General features: G+C 37.4%; 1 protein-coding gene across 3 annotated transcripts in view; it reads right to left on the reverse strand.

Moving 5' to 3' along the window:
- PARG (poly(ADP-ribose) glycohydrolase) overlaps positions 1–22,393 on the reverse strand; it is a 59,581-nt gene that overhangs the window by 35,821 nt on the left and 1,367 nt on the right. For 2 of the 3 annotated variants that reach the window (XM_053949273.1, XM_053949272.1), the window contains exons 2-7: positions 20,468–20,534; positions 17,116–18,093; positions 15,915–16,101; positions 14,704–14,826; positions 13,927–14,010; positions 12,765–12,839 (exon numbers count right to left, since the gene is read on the reverse strand). In XM_053949273.1, the coding sequence (XP_053805248.1) occupies positions 12,765–12,839; positions 13,927–14,010; positions 14,704–14,826; positions 15,915–16,101; positions 17,116–18,093; positions 20,468–20,534 (1,514 nt within the window). Of the gene's footprint in view, positions 1–12,764; positions 12,840–13,926; positions 14,011–14,703; positions 14,827–15,914; positions 16,102–17,115; positions 18,094–20,467; positions 20,535–20,903; positions 20,922–22,393 lie in introns of those variants that run through there. The other variant, XM_053949274.1, reaches the window with a different exon arrangement.

The raw sequence follows: 22,393 nt of genomic DNA on the forward strand, positions 1-22,393 counted from the left end.
AAACTGACATTTAACCTCAGATGTCTACCAAGCTGTCAAATTCTGATATTCTCTTTCCTTTGGGTAACACTTCCTCTCTTTTAAAGTTGACATATAAATAGTGGCTGCTGTGCTTTGCTGACTGCCACAGACTATACAGTATCACTTATCTGGTGACACATTATGGCACTGGACTCTGTCATAGCTGTCAAGACTTCAACCTTTTCTTTATGCTTCTTTGAAAACAACATAATAATAGTGTGAGACAATTTCTTCCCAAAACAGAGGCAGGCCAGCAATTGCACAGCTTAGCTCTGATGCAGAATACTTAACTATAAAGGTCACTTCTACTCTGAAATCCTACTTTTCCTTCTTCTTACCTTCCTAATAATGTACCAGAGTATGCTTTCTTTTCTATAGTATTTCTATGCATGAGTTTTACTCGATCTCCACTAATGAAAAATGTCAATATTTAGAGGTGCTACTGCCCAAAAGTGTTCTCTTTGACTTCTGATTATTCTTACATGTGAATGAGTGAAAGAGTGTTGGGTGCCATGAAGACCCCACAACTACAAATATATGATCACTGAGAGTTCACAGACCTTGTCAAGAACTCCTAACTCAGCATTGTTCTCTATCAAATGGCTACATCCATGTAACTAAAGTTTACCCTGTCTGCCCATACACTCTTCCTGTAGGTAACATTCCTTTGAAGTTTCTATGAAAAAGAACACCTGCAAACCCCTGGCTGCTTGGCCCTCGCAGCCTCTTTTGACCACTCACCCAGCACACCATCATAGGTGCAGCTTTGTAGACCCACCACTGTCACTACATATTCTCAGCTATGCTGAGTGCAACACAGAGCCTGGTGTTACCTGTGACAGTCTTTTCAGGTTTTGAAAGCAGCAAAAAAGGAACACTCAGTCATGGAAAGTAAAAGAATTCCAGGACGTGAGTGCTGACAACATAGCTACATCTGGCAGACATCCCAGGATGCAAATGCCAACCTGGAGAACCTAGCATCAGCAGAGAGAACACCTGGTCACAGAACTGAGGGAAGATTTATTTAGAAGGCAACTCCCTTCAGGAAGCAGTGACTTTGTACTGATGTAAAATCCAGCATATTTAGAGTGACATTGTACATTCTACATATTTGGTGCTGCTGAAAGAGGAATATGTTCATTCTATCCATTCAAACATGTGCACACACCCACACACCACATTTCATCAGTTCCCATGTTCATCTGACAATTTCCTGAGATCCTTCATCTTGCTGATTCTACAGAAAAATAATCTGGAGGTAGGGATAGTCTGCCCCTGCAGTAATAAGTTGAAGCAGCCTAGCCAAAAGTTATGCTTTATTAGAAGTGTGCAGAGTGGGTGTTAAGTGAAAAAGAATCAGTCATGACCCTTGCCAATGTGCTACAAAGGCAACTTGATTGCAACTCTTCTCACTGAAAAAACAGGAATGTTCTAGTCAGAATGAAGTTGTTAAAACAAGCACCTCACTTGGAAGTAAATCTGCTAGTACAGGAATGTCTGTATGAATTCACTAATGTGCTTTTAATTGTGTACAACTTTTTCAAGGCTACAACTCTGCAAACATTAAGAGAAAGGACTAAGTTTCCATTTTAAAAGGAACTAACATTTGTTTTATAACTTAAGGAATTCTAAAACATGAAATGGTTGTCAACAAGTTTTCATAAAGGAAAATACATTTAAGTACCGTAGCAATTTTAAACAATTGATCAGTTTCTCCTTTCCTTATGCACTGCTGTCATTTGCAGCTTCCTTCAGTATTTGAAACAAAAACAAAAATACAGTGTTGACTTTATCAGTGCTCCAGCCATGCAAAAGACATAGGAATTAAATACATGCAGGGTTATAACCTCAGGGAAAAGTATGTGGAGTCAGAGTTGCAAAGCATGACTTGCTTTTAACCAAAGAAATAATTTGGCAACTCCATCACTATTTTCACTGGAGTGACTGATTAAATGAACAGGACTTAGGGCTCCAATTCCTAAGATGCAAATGGCTCAGCCAGCCGTAGCAGAGGTATGAGCTCTTGGCCAAACTTGCAGTGCAATTTAGCAAAATGAACATTTATCCTGCAGCAAAGAGGCCTGACTAAACATGGCTGTAAGTAATGGCCTCTTGTCACTATAAAGCAGTCCTCCAAAATGCAGCGGACAAATGCCTGACAGCCTAATAAGAAGGATCTGAGGTAGCATGGGGTGATAGTGATGGTAGAGAGTTTAAATCTAAATCTGACAGCTCATCAAAGCAAACAAACTGCACATAGGGTGCACAAATTTGGACAGCTCCATCTATCACACAGGAAGGCACAGCCATCATGCCAACAGGCAGCCAGCATGCTAAGACAGCAATGGCTTAATGCTTTCAATTTGTTTGGTTTTATATGCCCATATTAACTTTTGTGGCAGGACAAGGACCAATTGAATCACGTTCTTAAGGATGAAGAGGAAAGTCAGAGTGCTTCCTTCAGACTGTGTGTCTCTTATTTTCTAATTCTAATGGATTTTGACCTTCTGTCTTTTTCCTTCACAGCTGCCATAATGCCTCATGCTGTCAGTGATCTGAACCATCTACAGTTACTACACTGAACTTACCAGTAACAAGTTTCCAAATTATTTCAATATAAGATACCATATGGTTAGAGGTGATAATGCTGAACTAAATAACTGGACAAGCCAAATAACTTGTGTGTATTCTATTTAGAGTAGGTTCATTCTCCTAATTTCAGGAATTTTTTTTTCTTTTTTCTTCTTCACTATCTTCAATTTGTCTCAAATAAAATATCTATTTATAGTTCTATAGGGTATTTTGAGGAACATTAAATACTTCAAAGCTGAAAACATTGTCCTTGAAGGTATTTTAAAAATGTGTGGATGTGGTGCTTAGGGACATGGTTTAGTGGTGGACTTTAGTACTTTAGTAGTGGCAGTGCTGTGTTAATGTTGGATTCTGTGAACTTCAGGATCCTTATCAACCTAAATGGTTCCATGATTTTGAGGCATTTAAATGCCTGAGTGTGCTCAAACAATCACAACATGTGGCTGCTCCTTTATCACACTGTTTTCATTCTCTTGTCCTTCCAGATTACTTATTTCCTTGTTCTCCTGTCTCATCCAGAAGTCCCCTGCTTTCTGCATACTGCTTAACACTAAAACATGGTGAAGTCTAAATCCATGACTAGAAATCTGCAGTGCCAATAAAACAACAAAGTCACAGGTTATGACATTGAAGTCCTTTACCTGAAAGTAACCAACCTCAGACTGGCAACCTGTACTCCCTTTCTTCTTCTAATCCGTGTCATAGGTGCCTTTCAACATTACAGAATCCTAAGAGAAGAGTTTCTCAATCTGATATTTGGAACAGCTGGGGAAAAACAACAAAAAGGCCCATGCCTCAGTTCTTACTGAGTGACTTTAAAAACTAATATATTTAAAATAAGCACCCAAAACAAGCTTCACTATGTAGTACTCTCTACAAAGCCTCTCTTCCTGCACAGGGAGAAGATCAATTCTACTTAAAGACATTGTGCAACAACTATCAGTGTACTCATACCCAGACAGAGACACCAGGCTGCAGCCCGGTAACTCATGTGCCTCTGTAAAACATTCTCATCATAATGTCAAATACTGTACATATTAACAAGACTGAAACACAGAAGAAATGTGGGGTGGAGGGTGTGGTGTGTGTGCAATCTAGTTCCCATTTTATCACATCAATGAATTTCCAAAACTGCAGGAAAGAATACTCTCATCTACCTCTTCCAGTTCCCTTACAAAACTAATTCAGTAGAAAACACACTTAGCTGTCAAATCCATCCCATTTATTGAGTGCTTGTCTGATTAGAAACAAAAGGAAGGACAAAGTAATCTTTGGAGGAAAGAAGAAAGAAACCGTAACACTGGATTATGCAGAGAAGAATCTTATTTGAGAATAAGAATGCTTCTGACATTTATCAAAACCACAAACTGACACTTCAAAAGGAAAAAAGAAGACAGCTTACAAGGCAGAGGTTAATTTGGTTATGTTTAATTTTTTTCCCTCCAAAGGCAAATTCACATCTTCTGCCAATCCAACTCTGGAATAATCTCTCAGGTGTATCATCTTTAACAACTGCTGCTTTGTTCTCAAAGCTTTTCAACATTCTAAATAAAATCTGAGAGAAGAATGTGTGTTTATTTTTCAATCTCCTCTTAATGGTTTTAGAAGCCCAGTTTATACTTCTAAGAACTGGAAATGTAACCTCAGTCATTTTCACTACCCTTCAGGCCACCAATAGCCCCTATGCTGCTGCAGAGTGATTCTGTCATGGCTAGAAGCATCACAGTCATTTCCAAAGCAGTGGCAGAGTCCTGGGATGAAAAGTCAAATACCACTTTCTAAGTACTTTCAACTTATTCTAGGGAAGTAGAGCAGTGGAGAAGACAATGACCTGGTCTCTACAGAAGAGCTGTAACATGAGGGAAAGATAAAGTACCTTTCTGATAGAAGTTACCAGTGAAAGTGATCTGTTTCCAGGCTTATTCAAAACTTTAACCTCTCTCCATGCAGTAATAGGGGAAAAACATTTACTACTGCTATGATTTATAAAAAAATTTTAAACAACAGTGTAGAAGTATTTGAAAGCCTTCATATACTAAATACATTCCACAACCACTTTTGAAACCTTGGCACAAAAAGCTTCATGAGACAACACAGCTGTTACCCTTATGAAAACTGTATTTTCTTTAACATGCCAAAACACCAAACCAAAACAAAAAAAAATTCAAGCACAGGTAGAAGGAAAAAAAAAAGGCTCTAGTAAAGACAAAACTATACCACTGCAGATTTTAACCAATCTATAGACCATTTTTTTGCTTGACTGTCAGTATTACACAGGCTCAAAATGACCAATAATTAAAGAAAAATATCCAATAATTCCTATTTTATTGGCCAAATAAGACCCTCAGACCATCTTGAGGGTACACACCTTGCCACCTTTGTAAAGCTGCTCTTTAAAGAATGCATGGCAGCAGTAACAAACTCTCCAAGGAAGCCATATAAGCAAATTCAGTTTTTCAGACAAAAAGGAAGGAGGATAAAACCCAGGAATATAGCTACAATCCACTTCATTTATACTCCATAGTCATCCTAAAAAATGGCAATGCCTCTTTATCACTTCCCTACCTACATGTACACCTTTTCAGTGAGCATTTCTCTTGAAAGTTTTGACCATCAGGGTCTGTTTTGTGGGGCTTTTGTATTCTAACTGCTCAATACATTATAAATAAAATCTAAAAAAAAATCCAAAAGTGCTAAGCAGCTAAGCAAAGCCCCCCACAACAAAAAGAAACTTCTCTTAGTCATTTGGGATACATAGGTGAGCACAGATAAATGGTGACTTACACATAATATAAGTGAAGTAAAGAAATTTATTCAACAGTCCTCTGACCCCAAAACAAAACAAAGCAAATATCAGAAGGCAGCCTTTAAACCCAGATTTTTAGGGGTCTTATCTTTTGTTTTTCAAAGAGGAATGTTCTCAATACAGTGAAAAAAAGAAAGAGACACAGAATGTGTCTTTGCATAGATCTTTATTAAAGCACTGAGTATCCACAAGCACTTGAGACACAGTATAATTCTATTTCTGCACCTGCTATGTGCAGCTATCCCTTCCCTGATAATTCCAACTCAACAGTCATTGTGACAGTGCTTACAAAACACCACTTAAAAATACTCCACTGTTCTGCAAAGACAGTACCGAAAACTAAGAATAAGCCTGTAATTCAATGCTCTTTCTCCTCTACAATGCCTAGTTTCTAATGTTTTGAATGTGTACAAGATGCATATTCCCCCACCACAGAAAAGCTCACCTTTTGTTCAATATAGGAATAAATTCTTTTCTGTTGCTGTGAAAAGAAAACCCTTCATGGCACACTCAAAAGACCTTTTCAGTTTAGATTTTAAAAAGGTAATCTGATGTAATGAAAATTGCTTGAAAACATGTGGACTAAAGTAAAATCCAACAAGGAGCAATGGATAGGCTATTTTCAGCCTTGGGACATTCTGTTTCTGGCTTAAAAGCCTACATTTGTAGTGCTGACATCTCTATACAATGCTCACTTCTGTTAGTACTGTCCAGACAATTATAAAAATGATTTATCAAAAACCCAGTCACCAGAACAATTTGGTACTTCAAAATTCCTTCTATTCCAGTTTCACTGATTACAGCAATCGCTTTTTCAAGCAGGTTATTCAAACAACAAAACAAACAGGAAAGACTGTCATGGTTTGTAAGACCTATGAGGAGACAGGAGTGGGGTGAAACCTTATTAGAACATAAGGATTTCCCCAGATATCCACATACTTAACGGTAGCAGTATTCTGTGTTTGGTCTTTTTCAAATGAATGAAAATCTAAAACTCAACCATAATCCAATTAAACTATACTGCATTTGCATCATCTTCACATGCTGCATTTATAGTGCTTTTTTTAGATTAAAGTTTGAAAAAACAGTAAAAAAAATGGAACCATAATTTCCAAAATTACCCAGGTAATTTGAAAATTTTCTCAAGTTAATTTTGAGGTTTTTAAAGATAAGACTATACACCCACAAAAGACAGTGTGGTTCTGTGGCTGGCTGCAATTCTGCAATTTGAAGTAGAGTATTTCATTGACAAGACAGTTCTTAGTTTTATTCAGTTATCTCAAAATGCAACCAATTCTTCTTAGAGAGGAAAAAGACACACTGCCAATATTTGCATTTCTGATTTTTTTTGCTCAGTTCTCTATCATTTAGTTTGCTCTACTGTAACTCAATTACTTGTATCTAACATTTTCTGAAAGTAGCAAGTTCAGCCCAAACATGCTAGTATGTTAGGTAGTAACATACATTTAAATGAGAAACTACACTTTGGCCAAAAACTGCACTAAGCATATTCTGTAGATATTCTCCCAGGTTTTACAGGTTTGCACCACAATCAGCAACACACATTTGCTAGGTGTTGCAGTGAAATACATTTGTGTTCTTCTATTTACTTTAATTATTCTAAAGTGCAAAGCATTGACTAACAAGACTCATTGTAACCAGCTCCATCACTCCTCACTTTCAGAATATTCTCTAATATTCTGGAACCTGCACACAACACCTGCAGTAGAAAAAGGGTATTTTAGAAAGTGTGTGTGCATATACCCATATAAATACTGTTAGGCCAAAATTAAAATGGCAAGAATTTGTGAAAACAAAAACCAATTTCTAGTACAAGAATTACCTTCAATTTTGCAAGAAAAGGAAACCAGACTTTTGGAAGATCAAAATGTAAATAATATGGGTGTGTGGTATTTTTGGAAAATAGAAAGAGTTGTATTTATAGATCAATTTCTTTACATATTTAACTTACTGCTTAGTTTATGTGTTTTTAAATTACATTTATGGAAAATTTTAAAAAGGCATTAAGTGAAATTCTAAAAACTTCCGAATAGAGACTTGCATGTAAAAGCAGATGGTAACAAAGTCTCACATGCCAACTTTTCTGGACTTCTAAAAGGATCCAGCATGCAGTAGCATCCATCATGTAAGTTTTAGTGGAAAGAAGTGAGAAATGGAATTCCTTTTCTAATCTTGTATCAAAACTAGTTACAGATGTAATTCGAAGACAACTATTTTTAAAGGGTATAGAAAAATAGCAATATATTCCTTCAGTTTGACATGTGATTTTGTTTTCTTGCTACATGGCTTTTAATCAGATTTTAGAATAAGCTGAGGTTGTGCCACAAAAAAACCCCAACTGCTAACAGTCAGTTTTGAGGCTAAAGCCAGTGGTCTCTCACTTGACTGGAAAAGGAGATAGGAGGAGAGAGAAAGTAGTCTGGTAAATTCTTTCCTCATGCTGAAGGTTCTTCACTGTAATTAAGTTTAAAGAAGGGAAGAGACTGGTCTTTTTAGACATCACTATCATTTTTCTTTTAATCTCATAGAAAAATCCAAAGGTAAAAGTTATACAGCTTCTTTTGTAATACAAAAGAATTCCCTGAATGCTGAATTTACATGGGAATCAACAGCAAATATGCAATTACCGGCCTTTAAATAGACTGATTGGCTTCAACAGCTCTCCCAAAAGACAAAGAGGCCACAGGGCATCCATACACAGGCACTGCAGACACAGACACAGTTTTCTCTATACTAGAAGCAAATCTAACAGTTGGAAACTGAGCATCACACAGTGGAGAGTGTCTTTGTGAAGACACTGATAGCATATCCCCTCTAAGAATTCCTACTTGAGTCAAGTAGGCACCAAGGGTTTAGAGAGAGCCTGGAAAAGCAAATTTTGAAAGGCATAAGTGCCTCAAGTGATTCAAGCATTTAAAATGTCAACGACCTTTAGTATTTTTGCCTCTTAGAAAAGTCTATTTTATAGATGCCATACCTTGCTGTCAGCAACATCTCATACTGCACACTATGCAACAACAGGCCCTGCATGACAAGGCCACTTGTCTCAACTCTCAGCTTCAATCCAGCCAAGCCATAAGAATGTAAAAATGGACAATAGTTCCATGTACAACAGAACAACAATAGAATGAAAGCACATCAGCAAAGGATTCCTATGAAAGTCTAACAGCAAGAAGCACAAGTAATCAGCAGCACTTCCTCATTTGCAGTAATCAGCATCAGAAATTCCCAGAGTCCACCAAAATATCTCTGTGGGTGTCAATGAGATCTTTCTAACACAAATTTCTCCAGATTCCTTCAAAACCTGATGTGAGGCCATAGCATCCTCTAGCTCCCCTGACAAGGAGTTCCACAGCATTCAGTATCTCAGTAACTACTTTTGTCTGGTGTTGAAACCCTTGCCTGCTAAGAATGCTCATCTGGTGTCCCTTAACTGCTGTACTAGAAGAATGGACAGTCATTTCCTCTTCACCCTCTCTTACATTTCTTTTGTTATACCCATTGCTCATGCCCCTCAACTAACATGAAAAGGTGAAATGATCCTAAATTATTTAGACATTTCTCATATGGAAACTACTACATACCTTTGCATCACTCCTGACTCCTCTCCCTGTATCTTCTCCATTTTCTAAACCTTCCACCAAGATGATCAAAGACTCCAGACAAACAAAATATAGTTATGGATCCACTGTATTGTACCTGCAAGAGGTATTGTGATCCATTTGTCAGACCAGCAGCTCAGAGACAATCATTGCCTATGCCACACAAATTTACCTAAATTCAATCTCTGCCCTATGCCATTTTCAGATTTAAACACTCCTCTGTTCCTGAAAGGGCAGGACAGATGCAAGCAATAAGAGGGAGGGTTCATTGACAAGAATTACGCTTAAGCGCTAAGAGACTTTAAAGCAATATAATAAAAACAAAGCATGTCCAGCACAAGGAGGCCCAATCTAAAGCAGCAGACCATGTGATTCTCTTAAATTATAGAGCCCTACTATTCCCTTTAGATAAAGTTGCTGTTGTCACAGGTTACTCTAAGGCATAAGTCCTGAATGACCTAAGTAGACTTTTTATTTCACGCACTTGGGAAAAAGAAAAATAACTTCGTTTTACCTGGAAGTGGAATGGCAAATCTAGAAGAAAGAAAAATTAAAACTACTACAGTACATAGCACTGTTCAGCAAAAGCATGTAATTAATACCCAGCCCATCATCACTCCCAGAAATAAAGCTCATCTATAATACAGTGTTGGTTCCAATACAACTGTATCCATAATGGTTTCCTCACATTTCCTTTTCTGCCTTTTCTGTTGCTTACTCCTTCCTGGCTTCTAGGTAACTTCCGGGAAAAGAGATGCAAGGATGACTTCCAAGTGACAAGAATTTTGCACATACAAAGAAAAATATTAGCACTAACTTTAATTCACTAAGTAATAGCCTGAAGAAATCCTAAGCACGTATGCCAATATCAACAGACAGATGGCCAAACAAATTAATACAACACTATGGAAATTCTGTAGAGAACAGCAAAAAGTCAGATATCTGAAGTAAACAGCTACCAAGATCTTTACGTACACTGTTCTATGAACAAGTTCTATGTTCTATATACAAGTTCTATGAAATTGTCAAAAAAAAAAAACCAGAAAGGAATCCAAACATCCCACTTCACTGTACAAAAGGGAATTATACTTCCACACATTAACTGAATTCAAGAGAATCTTTTGGAAAGTGTGAGGGCTCCCTCTTCTGACAACACTTAGACCAAACTGCAGAATTTGCAGGCTGAGTTCCGGAAAAAAAATCTTGGCTAACATACATGGTATTTATTTCCTATTAGTTAAGAAAGCTGAGAGTGTTTTCATCCTAAGGGAAAATAAACCTAAGGCAAATAAACTAGTAATTATTGTTATAAGAAAATTTACTTGAATCTTACAAAGTACTGTTTAAAAACAATTCATATTTTGACAGTATAACTTGCAAGGAACTACTTAAAATAGGAAGCCCAATGCAAGACTGATATGACAGTATTTAGGAGATTAATAGATAAGGTGAGCTGTGCCCATAAGCAGAAGATAAAGTAACAAAAGGCACTTTATAATCAAATGCAGACCTACTGAAGTAATATCTGAATAATCCTCAAAACAGACACCACTAGATTTACAGACACAGCTCCCTTCTAAATCAGACTACAAAATCCCTGGAAGTCAATAGTGCCCAATGATATAAATACATACCTGACAATCACAGACTCTGTTTTAATCTTCTTCTTTTAATATATATTTGTAACCACATCTCCTTCTGTTGAGCTGCTGCCGTTCCCTTTGGGCTAATTACTCAGGCCAGCTTTCCTTTTAACCAACCCCCTCAACCTTGGCTGGACAAACCTGAAACAGCTCCTCTGTACCCTCAAAATCATAGGATAAACCAGAAAATACACAGGCTAGTGGTAAGTCCTTAATCATTAACTCATAAATACAATAAATTCAAAAGCCCTGCAGCTCACTACAGACAGTCATTTCCTCAGAGGATGTCAACTTTCACACAAGAGCTGCTCACTTAAACAGACTGCAAGCATTCTTTGAAAGCAGATGCCTTGTTTATTTACAAAACTTGGTAAGTTCACACATCCCTTAATAATGGGAAAATTCAAGCATTTCTCTGCAAAATCTATCCCCTCACATGTCCTGTTCACTAAATCAGTATATTCGACACAGAAAGCCAGGGCTTGCTTTTGCTCCAAGAGGCAATTCTGTCACAAGCTCTTCACTGTTTCTTATTTAAAATACTGCTGCACACTCTTTTAATGTGGCTGAAAATCTGTGTATGAAACAGATCACCACCCTTCATCTGAGAACCACACAAATCATCATTCCCAGGATACAGAAATTTCCTTTTCATCCTCATGAAAGATTGAAGCCTGAGCTCTAGTTTATTCCCCTATTGTTCCCTCTCCTCTGGAGACAGCTGCTATTACTTACGCTCTCTGGCTGATGATCTCTGAATCTAATCACCCACAGTTTCCAAAATCCCAAATGCACACTGTGAACACATCAGGACAAGCTCAGTTGTGCTTGTAGCAATATGATGCAAATCTGGTACACTCCTGAGTCAGATTTTTAACTGAAGAGCACTCATACTTTAAAACATTCTAAGTATGTATACTTCAGTAACACATGAGTGAGCTCAACAGGCCAAGTTAATTTCGCTTAGCAGGACAGTCAATCGGAGCAGGGACTGACTGTCCACAGCCTCTACCATGGAGCCATGTCAGCCACCCCAGGGATGACAGGGGGGAGCACTAGATCTGCAAGATGGATGAGCACAGCAGCTCTCGTGGCTTGCAAGTATGATACCACTGGGATTTTTACAGGTGCCTTTTGTCAGTAGTAATAATACTGTGCTGCATGCAAAAGAAAATTCACTCTGTGAAAGAGCAGTCCCCACACACATAGACAGGCAACAGAGAGAACAGAACAGCTCCTCTGATCACATGGCCTCAGCAGACACCTATGTACATACATAACAAAATTCACTTCAAATCAAATTTAGTTTCCACTGAGTCTTAATAGAGCTTAGCAAACCCCTCCCAAGAAAACAAGTATGTGTGTTTTAGAAGTACTTCTGAAGTACTGAAGAAAAATACAACAATTTCTACTGCATCTCATTTAACCTTTCATTATGACTTAATTAACATCATTTCTGCTTGTCAATCAGGATGTACATTAATATTAGTCCAACTTGCATTTGCGACCTACTATTCATCTTTTATCTTTTCCATTCTCCCCAAGAAAGTACTAACACCTAATACTTGAAACTATAAAACCCATCCCAGTCTTTCAAAGGCTCTACAGTTTAAATTCACCATCTCACTAAATAGCAAAATTTTCCTGCTACACCAGCAAAGCACAGCCTATACAAACACCACTGCAATATAATATTAAAGTTTTACAAAAAAGAAAAAAAAGACCAACACTTTTTAAAACAAAAAAAAAAACCCATTACACTGGAAATATTAATGCAATTCTGTAATAAATCTGGTTGTCATAAAACAGGAAAAGGGCATTTCTCACCTTACCTTCAGGAAGTTTAGAGATTATTGAAGAACCCAAGTTACATGTATAAACTTTAAAATTAAGTCAGTTTATAAAGTATAATTATTGTTTCAGCTGAAGTTACCAGCTAAATAGCTGCTCACTTAGATATCTGACAACTGGAAACATTTACTCTTGAAAATGGAAATAAAGCCAAAAGCATTGAGACATGTAGGCAAAATAGTGACATTTATATTACTTTTCTTCCTATTTTAAATCAACTTGTTTTACCTTCTCACAGAAGTCAGTAAGAGCTGTGAAGTCCCATTTCTTGGAATAAGCAACGTTGTACCTCAATATGGCCTCCTAAGGAAGAAGCACAACAAAAAAGAGCTAATTATTAATGGAAGAAAAACCATTTTAGGAAATTTCCTTGTTGAAGGAACAGCACCATCTGGTGGCTAAAACCTGCCGCAGAGCCTACCAAAATCCGTAACACTTAATTTGCTCTATTAATAGAGAGCAAGTCCTTGATATTGAACCCTCTGTTTTGGGATTAGCAACAAATAAGCTTCATTCTATGGGGTTTTTTCTCCTAACACAAAATAAGACAAGGCATATCTCCCAACAAACAACACAAATGTTCCCCATCCCATGCTTGCTCTTGTTAACAGTACTAATAAAAGTTATTTAAGGTATAAAAGCAATATAGCACAAGTTGTACCAGTTTGGAAACTTAAGGAATCAGAACCACAGCAAATTAAATAGTCCCTTTACAACAATACCACCCTTAAAAAATTCACAAGGAAAAAATGAGAAATAAAATAATGTCAAGGAAAGTCTCCTCAGTTGCTGGGGAAACTCTATTTGTTCATTTAAAGTTTCTCTATTACGCCTTTTGCATCCTCCTCCTACCATGCCTTTCAGGTATAACCTAAATTACATTATTCTTCACCAAAAAACCTAACAGCAACTGTAAGCTGATCCAGTCTTCATGCTACTGTACAACTTTATGCCAATATAACTGTAAATTTGTCAAGAGTCTCCAAAATCTACAGATTTTTGTCAGCAGCTTGAATTGTGATTTTAGTGGAGTGAACTGATGCGAAGAGTCACTATTTCCAACTCTCTCACCTGTGCATTCCCAACCATCTGGCTACACAAAATCCTCATGCTATGTTTACCACAGACTAGTATATACTGCTGGACAAACACAGTTTTGTGTAGACTTTAAAATAGCAATTCATTTAAATAATCCGAATAAATTCATTGGTAACAGTACTCATTAAGAACCTTCATTCTTTAAGAAACCCCTTGAACAGCAGAGACTTTTTCATAATTTATTTTTCTAAGTCATTAAACAAATAGAACCAAGCCAGAATCACTGGCAGTATATAGACAACCTGAACGTATTTACATGCATATAGACTTGATTTCAAACTGACAGGCTTACCTTCAAATCATGTGAGCAGGTAAATTTGTTGAGTAAGGCAGTTTGGATTAGTTCCCATCGACTTCCAGCAGTTCTATCTCCATTCTTTAAAGTAAAAGCCCAAAACAAAGACAAATTAAATTATTCAAAACAGAAAGACACATTTACTGTCATTTGTAAAGTTGGTAATGAAAAGACTGAGTGTATTTAATAGAGGCTATAAGAATTCTTTGTTTCTGAGTCAAGTATCAATAATCATTATAGAGTTTTTACTACAGAACATACTTGCTGATTATATTCACCCTAGTCTGAAATATTTCAGTGGGTATGTTTAAGTCTCAAGCAGTGACAAGAAATACCCGGTCAACAAAGCATGTGCAGGGCTAATATCTGCAATTGTTTTAGCAGAACAACAATCAGATACACCTCACTATCAGCAATATTATAATCAAACTGTGCTTACAAATTCACCCACTGTTGAAATTGCAATTTGATTCACACACACAAAATATATATATATAAGTAAATAAATATATCATTTATAAGGAGTTCAAGTTTACACTCCATATAGGTATAGAAATATATATATCATCAAAACATTGGCTAAGTAAAATAATTACCAGGAAAAAAAAAAGTCTTCTGCTCTGTCTGAAGCATCATGACCCAAAATCCAGTTTTTCAGACTTGATTTTCTAATTCCATAGTCAGTCTGACAATTGAGCAAATGCAGTAAACTGAAAACTCATCTATGTGGAAAGATACTTATTTAATCACACAACTGTAAATACTAAATCTTACCTCATCCTCTACAGGGTATAAATTTTGTTCTGAGCAGGGCATTTTAACATGCTTGTTGTCCCATAAATCTTTGTAGTGAGTTGGAAAAGGTTTAGGTACCTCTCCTTCCCTCAAAAGATCTACCTGTAACACAGAAGGACAGGGGACAAAAAAAAAAAAAATCAGACCCTACTTTCAAGTTTTTAAGTGGAAGAAATAAAAAGTAAGCAAAAACACAGTTTAAAAAGCTCTCATCTACAGCCATCCTTTTTGGAAAGGGGAAAGCTACAAACTGACCACATGATAGGTACTCAGAAAAAAATTCATCTGTTACTCTTACATTATATTTGTTGAAAAGAATGCCATCTTAACACACTCAAATAAAGGCAATATATTCAATTACTATATATCCAATCACTAGCTAAAGATTTCCTCATTTATCAATTTAAGTATCTACATATTTTCATCCAAGTATTTTCAAAACAAAGTTACAAATGTAACCATAGTCATGTACAGAAATAGTATTTTTAACCTAATACTGAAAGGGATGAGGAATCATAGCTAGAGCAATGTCTCACGTTTAGTCCACAGAACATCAGAAAAGTAAAAATAAAGAACACCACATTTTTAAAGACTTAATTTGCTATTCAGGCCTTTAGCAGCACTAAGTCTCTCAGAATAAGTATTTAAACTCAATGTGCCTTTCTTTTAGTTGGGATTTATCCATCACCCCACAGTTTTCTGGTCACGTTTTGTTTCAACAATAATTGGATTGCATACTACTCCAAAGAATTAAAGGAAAACGTATCAGATTTGATATAAAATGCAGTGGCAAAATTGCAAGAAACTCTGCTTCCTTCTTTCTCTTTTCCATATCTTGACTATCTTGAGCCTCTTGTATGTCTTGAGCCCAAACCAGAATCACATTAAAATGAAAACATAGCATGAAAATATTGGGAGTACAATTTTACTTGTAGAATTTACGACTCAGTCAAGGAAGCACTCACAACCCCCCACAAAACAAAAATACTTGCCCCTAACAAGACTGAGGCAGCAAAACCCTGCTTTTCATCTGGATCTCAATATCCTAAGTCTATGCACCAGAAGAGCCAATTTTCAGGAAATCAGTTGCCCCAGTCCACTTGCAAGGAATGGCAAGACAGGTGGCATGTCACATTACTGAACACTAGAGGCAGAAGTGTGGCTCGAGGCACTGCAGTGCATCACTGTACCCTGACAGTCACGGTGTGGGTGGCCGAGGGTCGCAGGTGAGGCAGACGGGCTCCACACGCCGGCATCCTCCTCATCTCTTCAATCGGGGTTCCAAACCATTTCTTGTTGGTTGGCAGAGGAGGTGGTGTATATTTAGCAACCTTCCTTCCTGGCCTCTGGGGTTTGAATTCACACTTTTCTTTCCTGCTGTTAAAATACAACGCATTGAAACATTTTATTTCCACTGAAAAAATTGATGGGCAAATACACAAACTTCCACCCCAGGATGACAATGACAGCAGTCAGTTTATTTGCCAGCCTTTGCTGCAGCCTCAGACCAAAGACTTATTTGGGGAGAATTCCCACCACCACCAACCTTCCCCTCCCCAGGACACACAAGTACATGTCTACCAAAACACTCTCCTCTACAGGCTGACAAAACCCTGCAGAGAACTGCAGTGGGTTAGCAAAGCAGGGTATTCCTCTGCAGAGCCATGCTCCTTCCCAACAGGATCTGTTTCTCCACGGACAATGCCCGGTAAAGATGTGCAAAACTACTGTCTTGCCCTACTTTAAGGACTTGAGTCGAGTCAAAGAATTGCATGCTATACCAAAATACAGAGTCCTTTTGTTTCTGTTCACTCCTTAGACATCTATTCACCTTCTCAGCTCCCACTGATAACTAAGGTCTTTAGAGCAGAGATTATGCTTTTGTCCTTCCACAACAGTCGGCATGCAAAGTCCTGTGTAACGCTCAGGGCTCCTGTTTCCATTGCTGCAGTGTGATCACCAGTCCTTCTCTCTCCCAAATTATGAATAGAGCCAAACAAAACAAACAAACAAACAAAAAAAACCACCCAAACCCAAAAACATCAACAAAAAACCCCAAAGATCTCTACAACTGCTCTCAAAAGTGAATTTTCCCGTGTCTATTTCAGTTAAAGCATCAATAGCATTGATAGGTCAACAAAATAGATTCACTATTTTTGACAGATCAAACTAATAAGAATTCTAAGAATTGCACTGGACAAACATATACTTCAAAAACCCCATAAATAGCCCCTTTAAAAATACATTATTTCAATCTTAAGTCAATTGTCTTTGTATGTTAAAATACATTTTGCAAAACTCTTTATACAATCCAGCCTCTGAAATTCTATCACCAAAGAGGAAATTTCCAAGCACAAAAAAAAACTGATGAAGAGGCAGATAGAACACTACCTTTTCTCCTCAACTTTAGGTATCCTCATGAAGTGAGAAGTGATTTTGGAGTCTCTCTTCACACCCTGTTTTGCACCTTTGCATTCTGATGATGGAGCAGGAGATATCCCAGGTGCCTTTGTATGCAGAGTGTCCTCTTTAACAGAATTATCTACTTCCTCAAAGCTTTCACAGCCCTTGGCAGAAAAACGTGATTTCCTTGACTCCAATTCAGCATCCCCATACTGAATTCTAAAAGATTTGTTTATGGGTTTTGACATATTAATCTCCACTCGTTCATCCAGAAAGGGACTTGTTTCTTCATCAGCCTCTGACCCATGGCAGCTATTTTTAGAATTATCCACATCCATCGGTGACTCTGGTTCACTTTCTTTCTCAAAAGCAGGCGAGTCCCCTGAACTGCTCTGACATTTGCTGAGTTTCCCAGGACCTCCAAGATCAGATATACAGGCATCACAACCAGCATCTGAAAGTGGACTTTCTGGAACTACATCCCCTTCCTCTCGCTCACCCGTTAAACAGACAGAATTGCAACTCTTCAGCTCCTGTGAATTGCATGAAGCCACTTGTCCATCTGTCTCGATGTCTTTTGAAGAAGGTTTTGAATTTCCTGTTTTTGAAGTCCGACCTGCTGATAACTTCCTCTGAGTCCAAGTGGCACTGCTTTCTTCAGAGCCTCTCTGCTTGCTTGTTTTGTGCATCTGATCAATGTTGGCATTTTTAAAGAGGTCTGCAGACTGCAGCCCCTTCACAGGATCTGTATCTAAGACTGCATCTTTTTCCTCAGCTTCCCAGTTACACATGCTGCCTGTCTGAGGCAAATTTACTTGCTTTGCACCAACTTCCACGGATATTTTTGCATAATTTTGCTGACAAGTATTCTCTAGCTTTTTCACATCATGCTCACAAAAGTTCTCTTTTTTAATGGAAGTCATCTTAGGATTTGCTTCAGTATTGTTATTAATTTTGCTGTGCAAGCTGTGGAAAAGTAAGGGAATTCAACGTCTTATTTCCAAATGAAATTTCTGTGCATATTTTTTTAAAGGAACAATGATAAACAAACAACAGAAAGTACAGATTTTTATTCATTCTACTCTGTAAGTGAACACTACCAGAAGCAACAGGTTTTCCTGCACTGAGGACTGTAGCTCACTAGCAACCTATTTCCATTTAAAGGCTCCAAAGGATGATCGATCAGCTCCTTACCTCAGGAATCTATTCCAGTCATTCATTATCCTTATCTTAAATCTAAACATTATGAGGCTATTACTTAGCTATTTTCTCCAGATGAAAAAAAAAAATTGGAAGTTGTGATAAAGTCCTCCATAACTTTTATTTTTATCCATTAAATACAATGAGCAAGGAAATCAATGGTATTATGGCCATTCCCTCAGAGCTACAAATTCATCAAAGAAGAGGCCACAGCAGTCCATAGTCTCCTATTACTTCCTTACTTTTATAAGCAGCCCATGACTTCAAAAAAACTCCATACAAAAGCTCAAGTGTAAAATATATTTCAAGCTGATAATAAAATTAAAAGATAAATTAAATCAGGAAGTTTTTAAGAGAAAAATAACCTGATTTGCCTTCATGTAAGGCAGGGCAGGATAGAAATATGTCCTAATGATAACACAGGGAAATGAATTGAGTTTTGTATGACCAGATGACAGAAAGTCATTTCATATTTACATACTTTATGTGTCACATAATTTATGTGTCAGTGTATTGATAAAGAAATTACTTAGAGGACACATGAATATTAAAAAAAACCTGACTAGTCTCGGTGAATACACCACTCTGAACTGTATCTTCTCCTGAATGTATTGTTACAACACTGTATCCTCCCAATGCAAACTGAGAACACTAAACTCTGTATGTCTGGTCACTGCCCAGCTTCCCATTTACACTAAATAAGAAAATATACAATTCCCACACCATCCTAAATTCAGCCCTTGGACATTTTAATAGACTATAGATTCCTGAAAGCATTAACTTTCTCCATGAATGGTAACAGAGCCTCTTCTAAAAGACCACTCAGGATAAGGAGAGGTGATAGCTTGGAGCTGCATCCACAGGGTGATTATTTGAAAACAAAGGATCTTAGAGGGCTTTATTTCACAATAATTTAACTTCCTGTGTATGCATTTATTCCTGCAAATTTTGATGAACAAAAACGAGATTTATGATACTGCTGCCATCTCAATTACTCTTTAAAGGTACTGACAATATCTATTGCCAACTTGAGAAATTAAATCTAACACAAAGACAAAAATTAAAATTGTGATGTTAACTGCAACAGAAAGGCACACAAAATGTTTACACAACAAATCGGCTTCTTAAAGTTGCCTAGGCTCTAATCTGTCAGCAGGGATGGAGAAGGGCATAGAAGAGCAATACTCTAAAGGGAATTAAAAAAAAACTAAAATAATTCATTCCCTCCTGAAGAATCCTCTTGACACCTTTGATTTAGTGGAACCCGTATGCCTGTAATTAGCCCTGCATACTTCTGTATTAATCACTAGCACAAGTCCTCCCAGCTATTTTTAGCACTGCTATGGACTTGGATCTCTATTTATTAGCAAACACCAAAGAAAAATAAACCAGCACATTTACAACTGCAACTACAGAAAAATAATATCTGATGTTCCTCTGCACCAGACAGCTAAACCCTCTGGAGTATAACTTTAAGGCAGCAGTGCAAGCACTGCTCCTGACAGACCACCGAAAAGATCAAACTTTACGTGGTATCATTCAGCAGCAAAAATTTGTAACATCTTTCATAAAAAAACTTCAGTGCACATTTGGCTGTAATTAAACCAAGCTGCACATGCTTAAACTACAACTGCAGTCCAATGAGACAAACCAAAACAGATTTTTGTCTGTAAATTAACAACAGTGAGTTGGTCGCAGGACTTTAAGTGCAAATCTGCAACTGCTAGTGCCCTGTGTCAAACAAAATGAAAGCAGAACTTGACCAAAGACAGTCTGATTTTACGACTAAATTGATCAAGTGTTTGGCTGCCACTGGAAGCAACAGTCTCACTTTGCCTTTCTTTGCCCATCTTTTGCTTTGCAGGAGCAGATGTATTAATTCACCTAAACAGTGGCATGCTTTAGGAATCTATGTCAGCAGTAAGTTTGGGCTTGGGTGTTTCAAGAGGATGGGAGGGGGACTAGTTAGCTGTTTGTAGTGAAAGTATCTGTTACTCAAGAGGATGAGCCAAGGTAAGGAAAGCAGCACAAATGGGGCTGCCTCCATTTAGCCAGCTGTACTGGCAACCTGCACTTCTAGCTCCCACCAGACCCCCTCAAAGAACACACCTTCTGAACAAGTTTATCTTGTGCTTTTTACCTTTTGGACTCCGTTGTCTTGGGTCCCTTATTCTCCAACCAACTGGTAATTGTCCGCTGTTTACAAACTGAAAAGCACAGTTCATTGTTACTACATGAAACATGATAAAACTGCAACATCATTGCACATGAAAAAGGTAACTTGTACTGGGTGAAGATAAAAACATCTCCAATTAAGCCTTCATTAGCATCTCTACTATAGGGAGCATCCAGACATTAGCAGTATTAAAACTACATGTGATGCAATATTTAATTTGCATCAGTCAGCAGTTGTAGGTTTTAAAATAATCTTTATAAATTCCAGGCATGGTGTGTGGTGGGATTTGTTTCATCCAACCTTTTTTTAAATATCATTAAAACGTTAAAAATAAACAGTGAATGTGTAGAATTCAAAGAAAAGACCAAAGTAACTTGAACTTTCTAGCTCTCATCATTACCTTTAGTCACCACCACAGTGAGCACCAAAAACTTCTGCTGAATTTTGGAATGAAGAGGCAACATGACATAACTTAAAATCAAAAAAGAACAAACAACAAGGCATCTTTCAGGACCCATCCAAGAACTTTATTTGTACGTAACATACTGTGAAACATAAGGTTCAATAAAAGCATAGCACACCCTATAAGTGACTCAGAAAAGGACTTTTTCCTTTCTCCTCCATCCATAAACAGTTTGAAAAGCTTTTCAAGACTTACTTTCCTTAACAGCAACAAAATGAAGGACACAATTTCTTCAGATTTACTACCAACAACAGTTCCAGTCTTATCTGTGTGTTGCTGCAGCTCACACAAGATTTCAGTACAACAGCAACACGTGCATTAATTATGCAGAGACTTGGGGGGGGGAATGGGGAGAAAAAATTCAAAGCAATTCTTTCAAAACTGGAAAACAGTCTTTATTAGTATAAGGTATATTTAGTTTTGTTGTTGTTATTTAAAGATATTCTGCAATTTTGGCAACTAGCTTCAATTCCCTTTCTTTCCATTTGCCAAGAGAAAGCATCTCCCAGCCACTGCTGACTGTGCAAGGTGTTTGCTCACTGCTTTCAGCTGGGTAAGGAGCAGCTGGAGTGCCCTTACTGTAACAACAGCTTTGCAGAACTTCAAAACCAGTAAATCATGTCTGGCTCTTCTGATTCTGAGTATGGGAAGTCTCAGCAGCATTCAGCAAATGGAGGTTGTATAACTTGTAACAAAGATGCCTGTGGCCATAGGTTACAGAAGAGACATTGTTTCATAAACACTTTCCCTAACATTCAGAGCCTGGAAGGCTTTTATACAGCTGCTTATCAAATACCCTCATCAGAGGATACCACAATTTTTAGAATGAGAAGTAAACTCCAGAAAATACTAGAATCATTTTTAGTTATTCTGTAATGGCACAAACAGTGCAAATATTTTTATTTCCAAAGATTCACTAAACTTAAACTAGCAGTCATTCTGATTAGCAAATTTCACCTTCTCCTAACATTTGAAGTGTTAATCCAAATTGCCTACAGGTAAGCAGCCAGAAAAAAAAAAAAAAAAAAAAAAAAAAAAAAAAAAAAACCACAAAAACCTGAAGAGACATGTTAAAACATGGGACAAATAAACCTATTCAAAGGCAGCTGACTACCTCTTGAGGTGTAAACTTGTGCTGAGTATTATTCATTAGCACAATAACTAGAAATGATGGCAGCAGCACCAGAACAGAACAAAATGACTTTAGGTTGAACTTCAACATCTGAGCAGCCACTTAAGCCCTCCAACCAACATAACACACATCACTTTCATACTTCCAGCATGGCTTTTTGCTACAGACAAGGTGGTGAAAACAAGAGGCAACAAAAAGACAAGCCATGCTTATTCTCAGCATAAACAACAGAACCAGACTTTGCTGTCTTTTTTTTTTTTTTTTAATGGCATCTTTATTTCTACTCGAGATTCCC

This window comes from Vidua chalybeata, chromosome 8, assembly GCF_026979565.1.
Source record: "Vidua chalybeata isolate OUT-0048 chromosome 8, bVidCha1 merged haplotype, whole genome shotgun sequence".
NCBI lineage: Eukaryota > Metazoa > Chordata > Aves > Passeriformes > Viduidae > Vidua > Vidua chalybeata.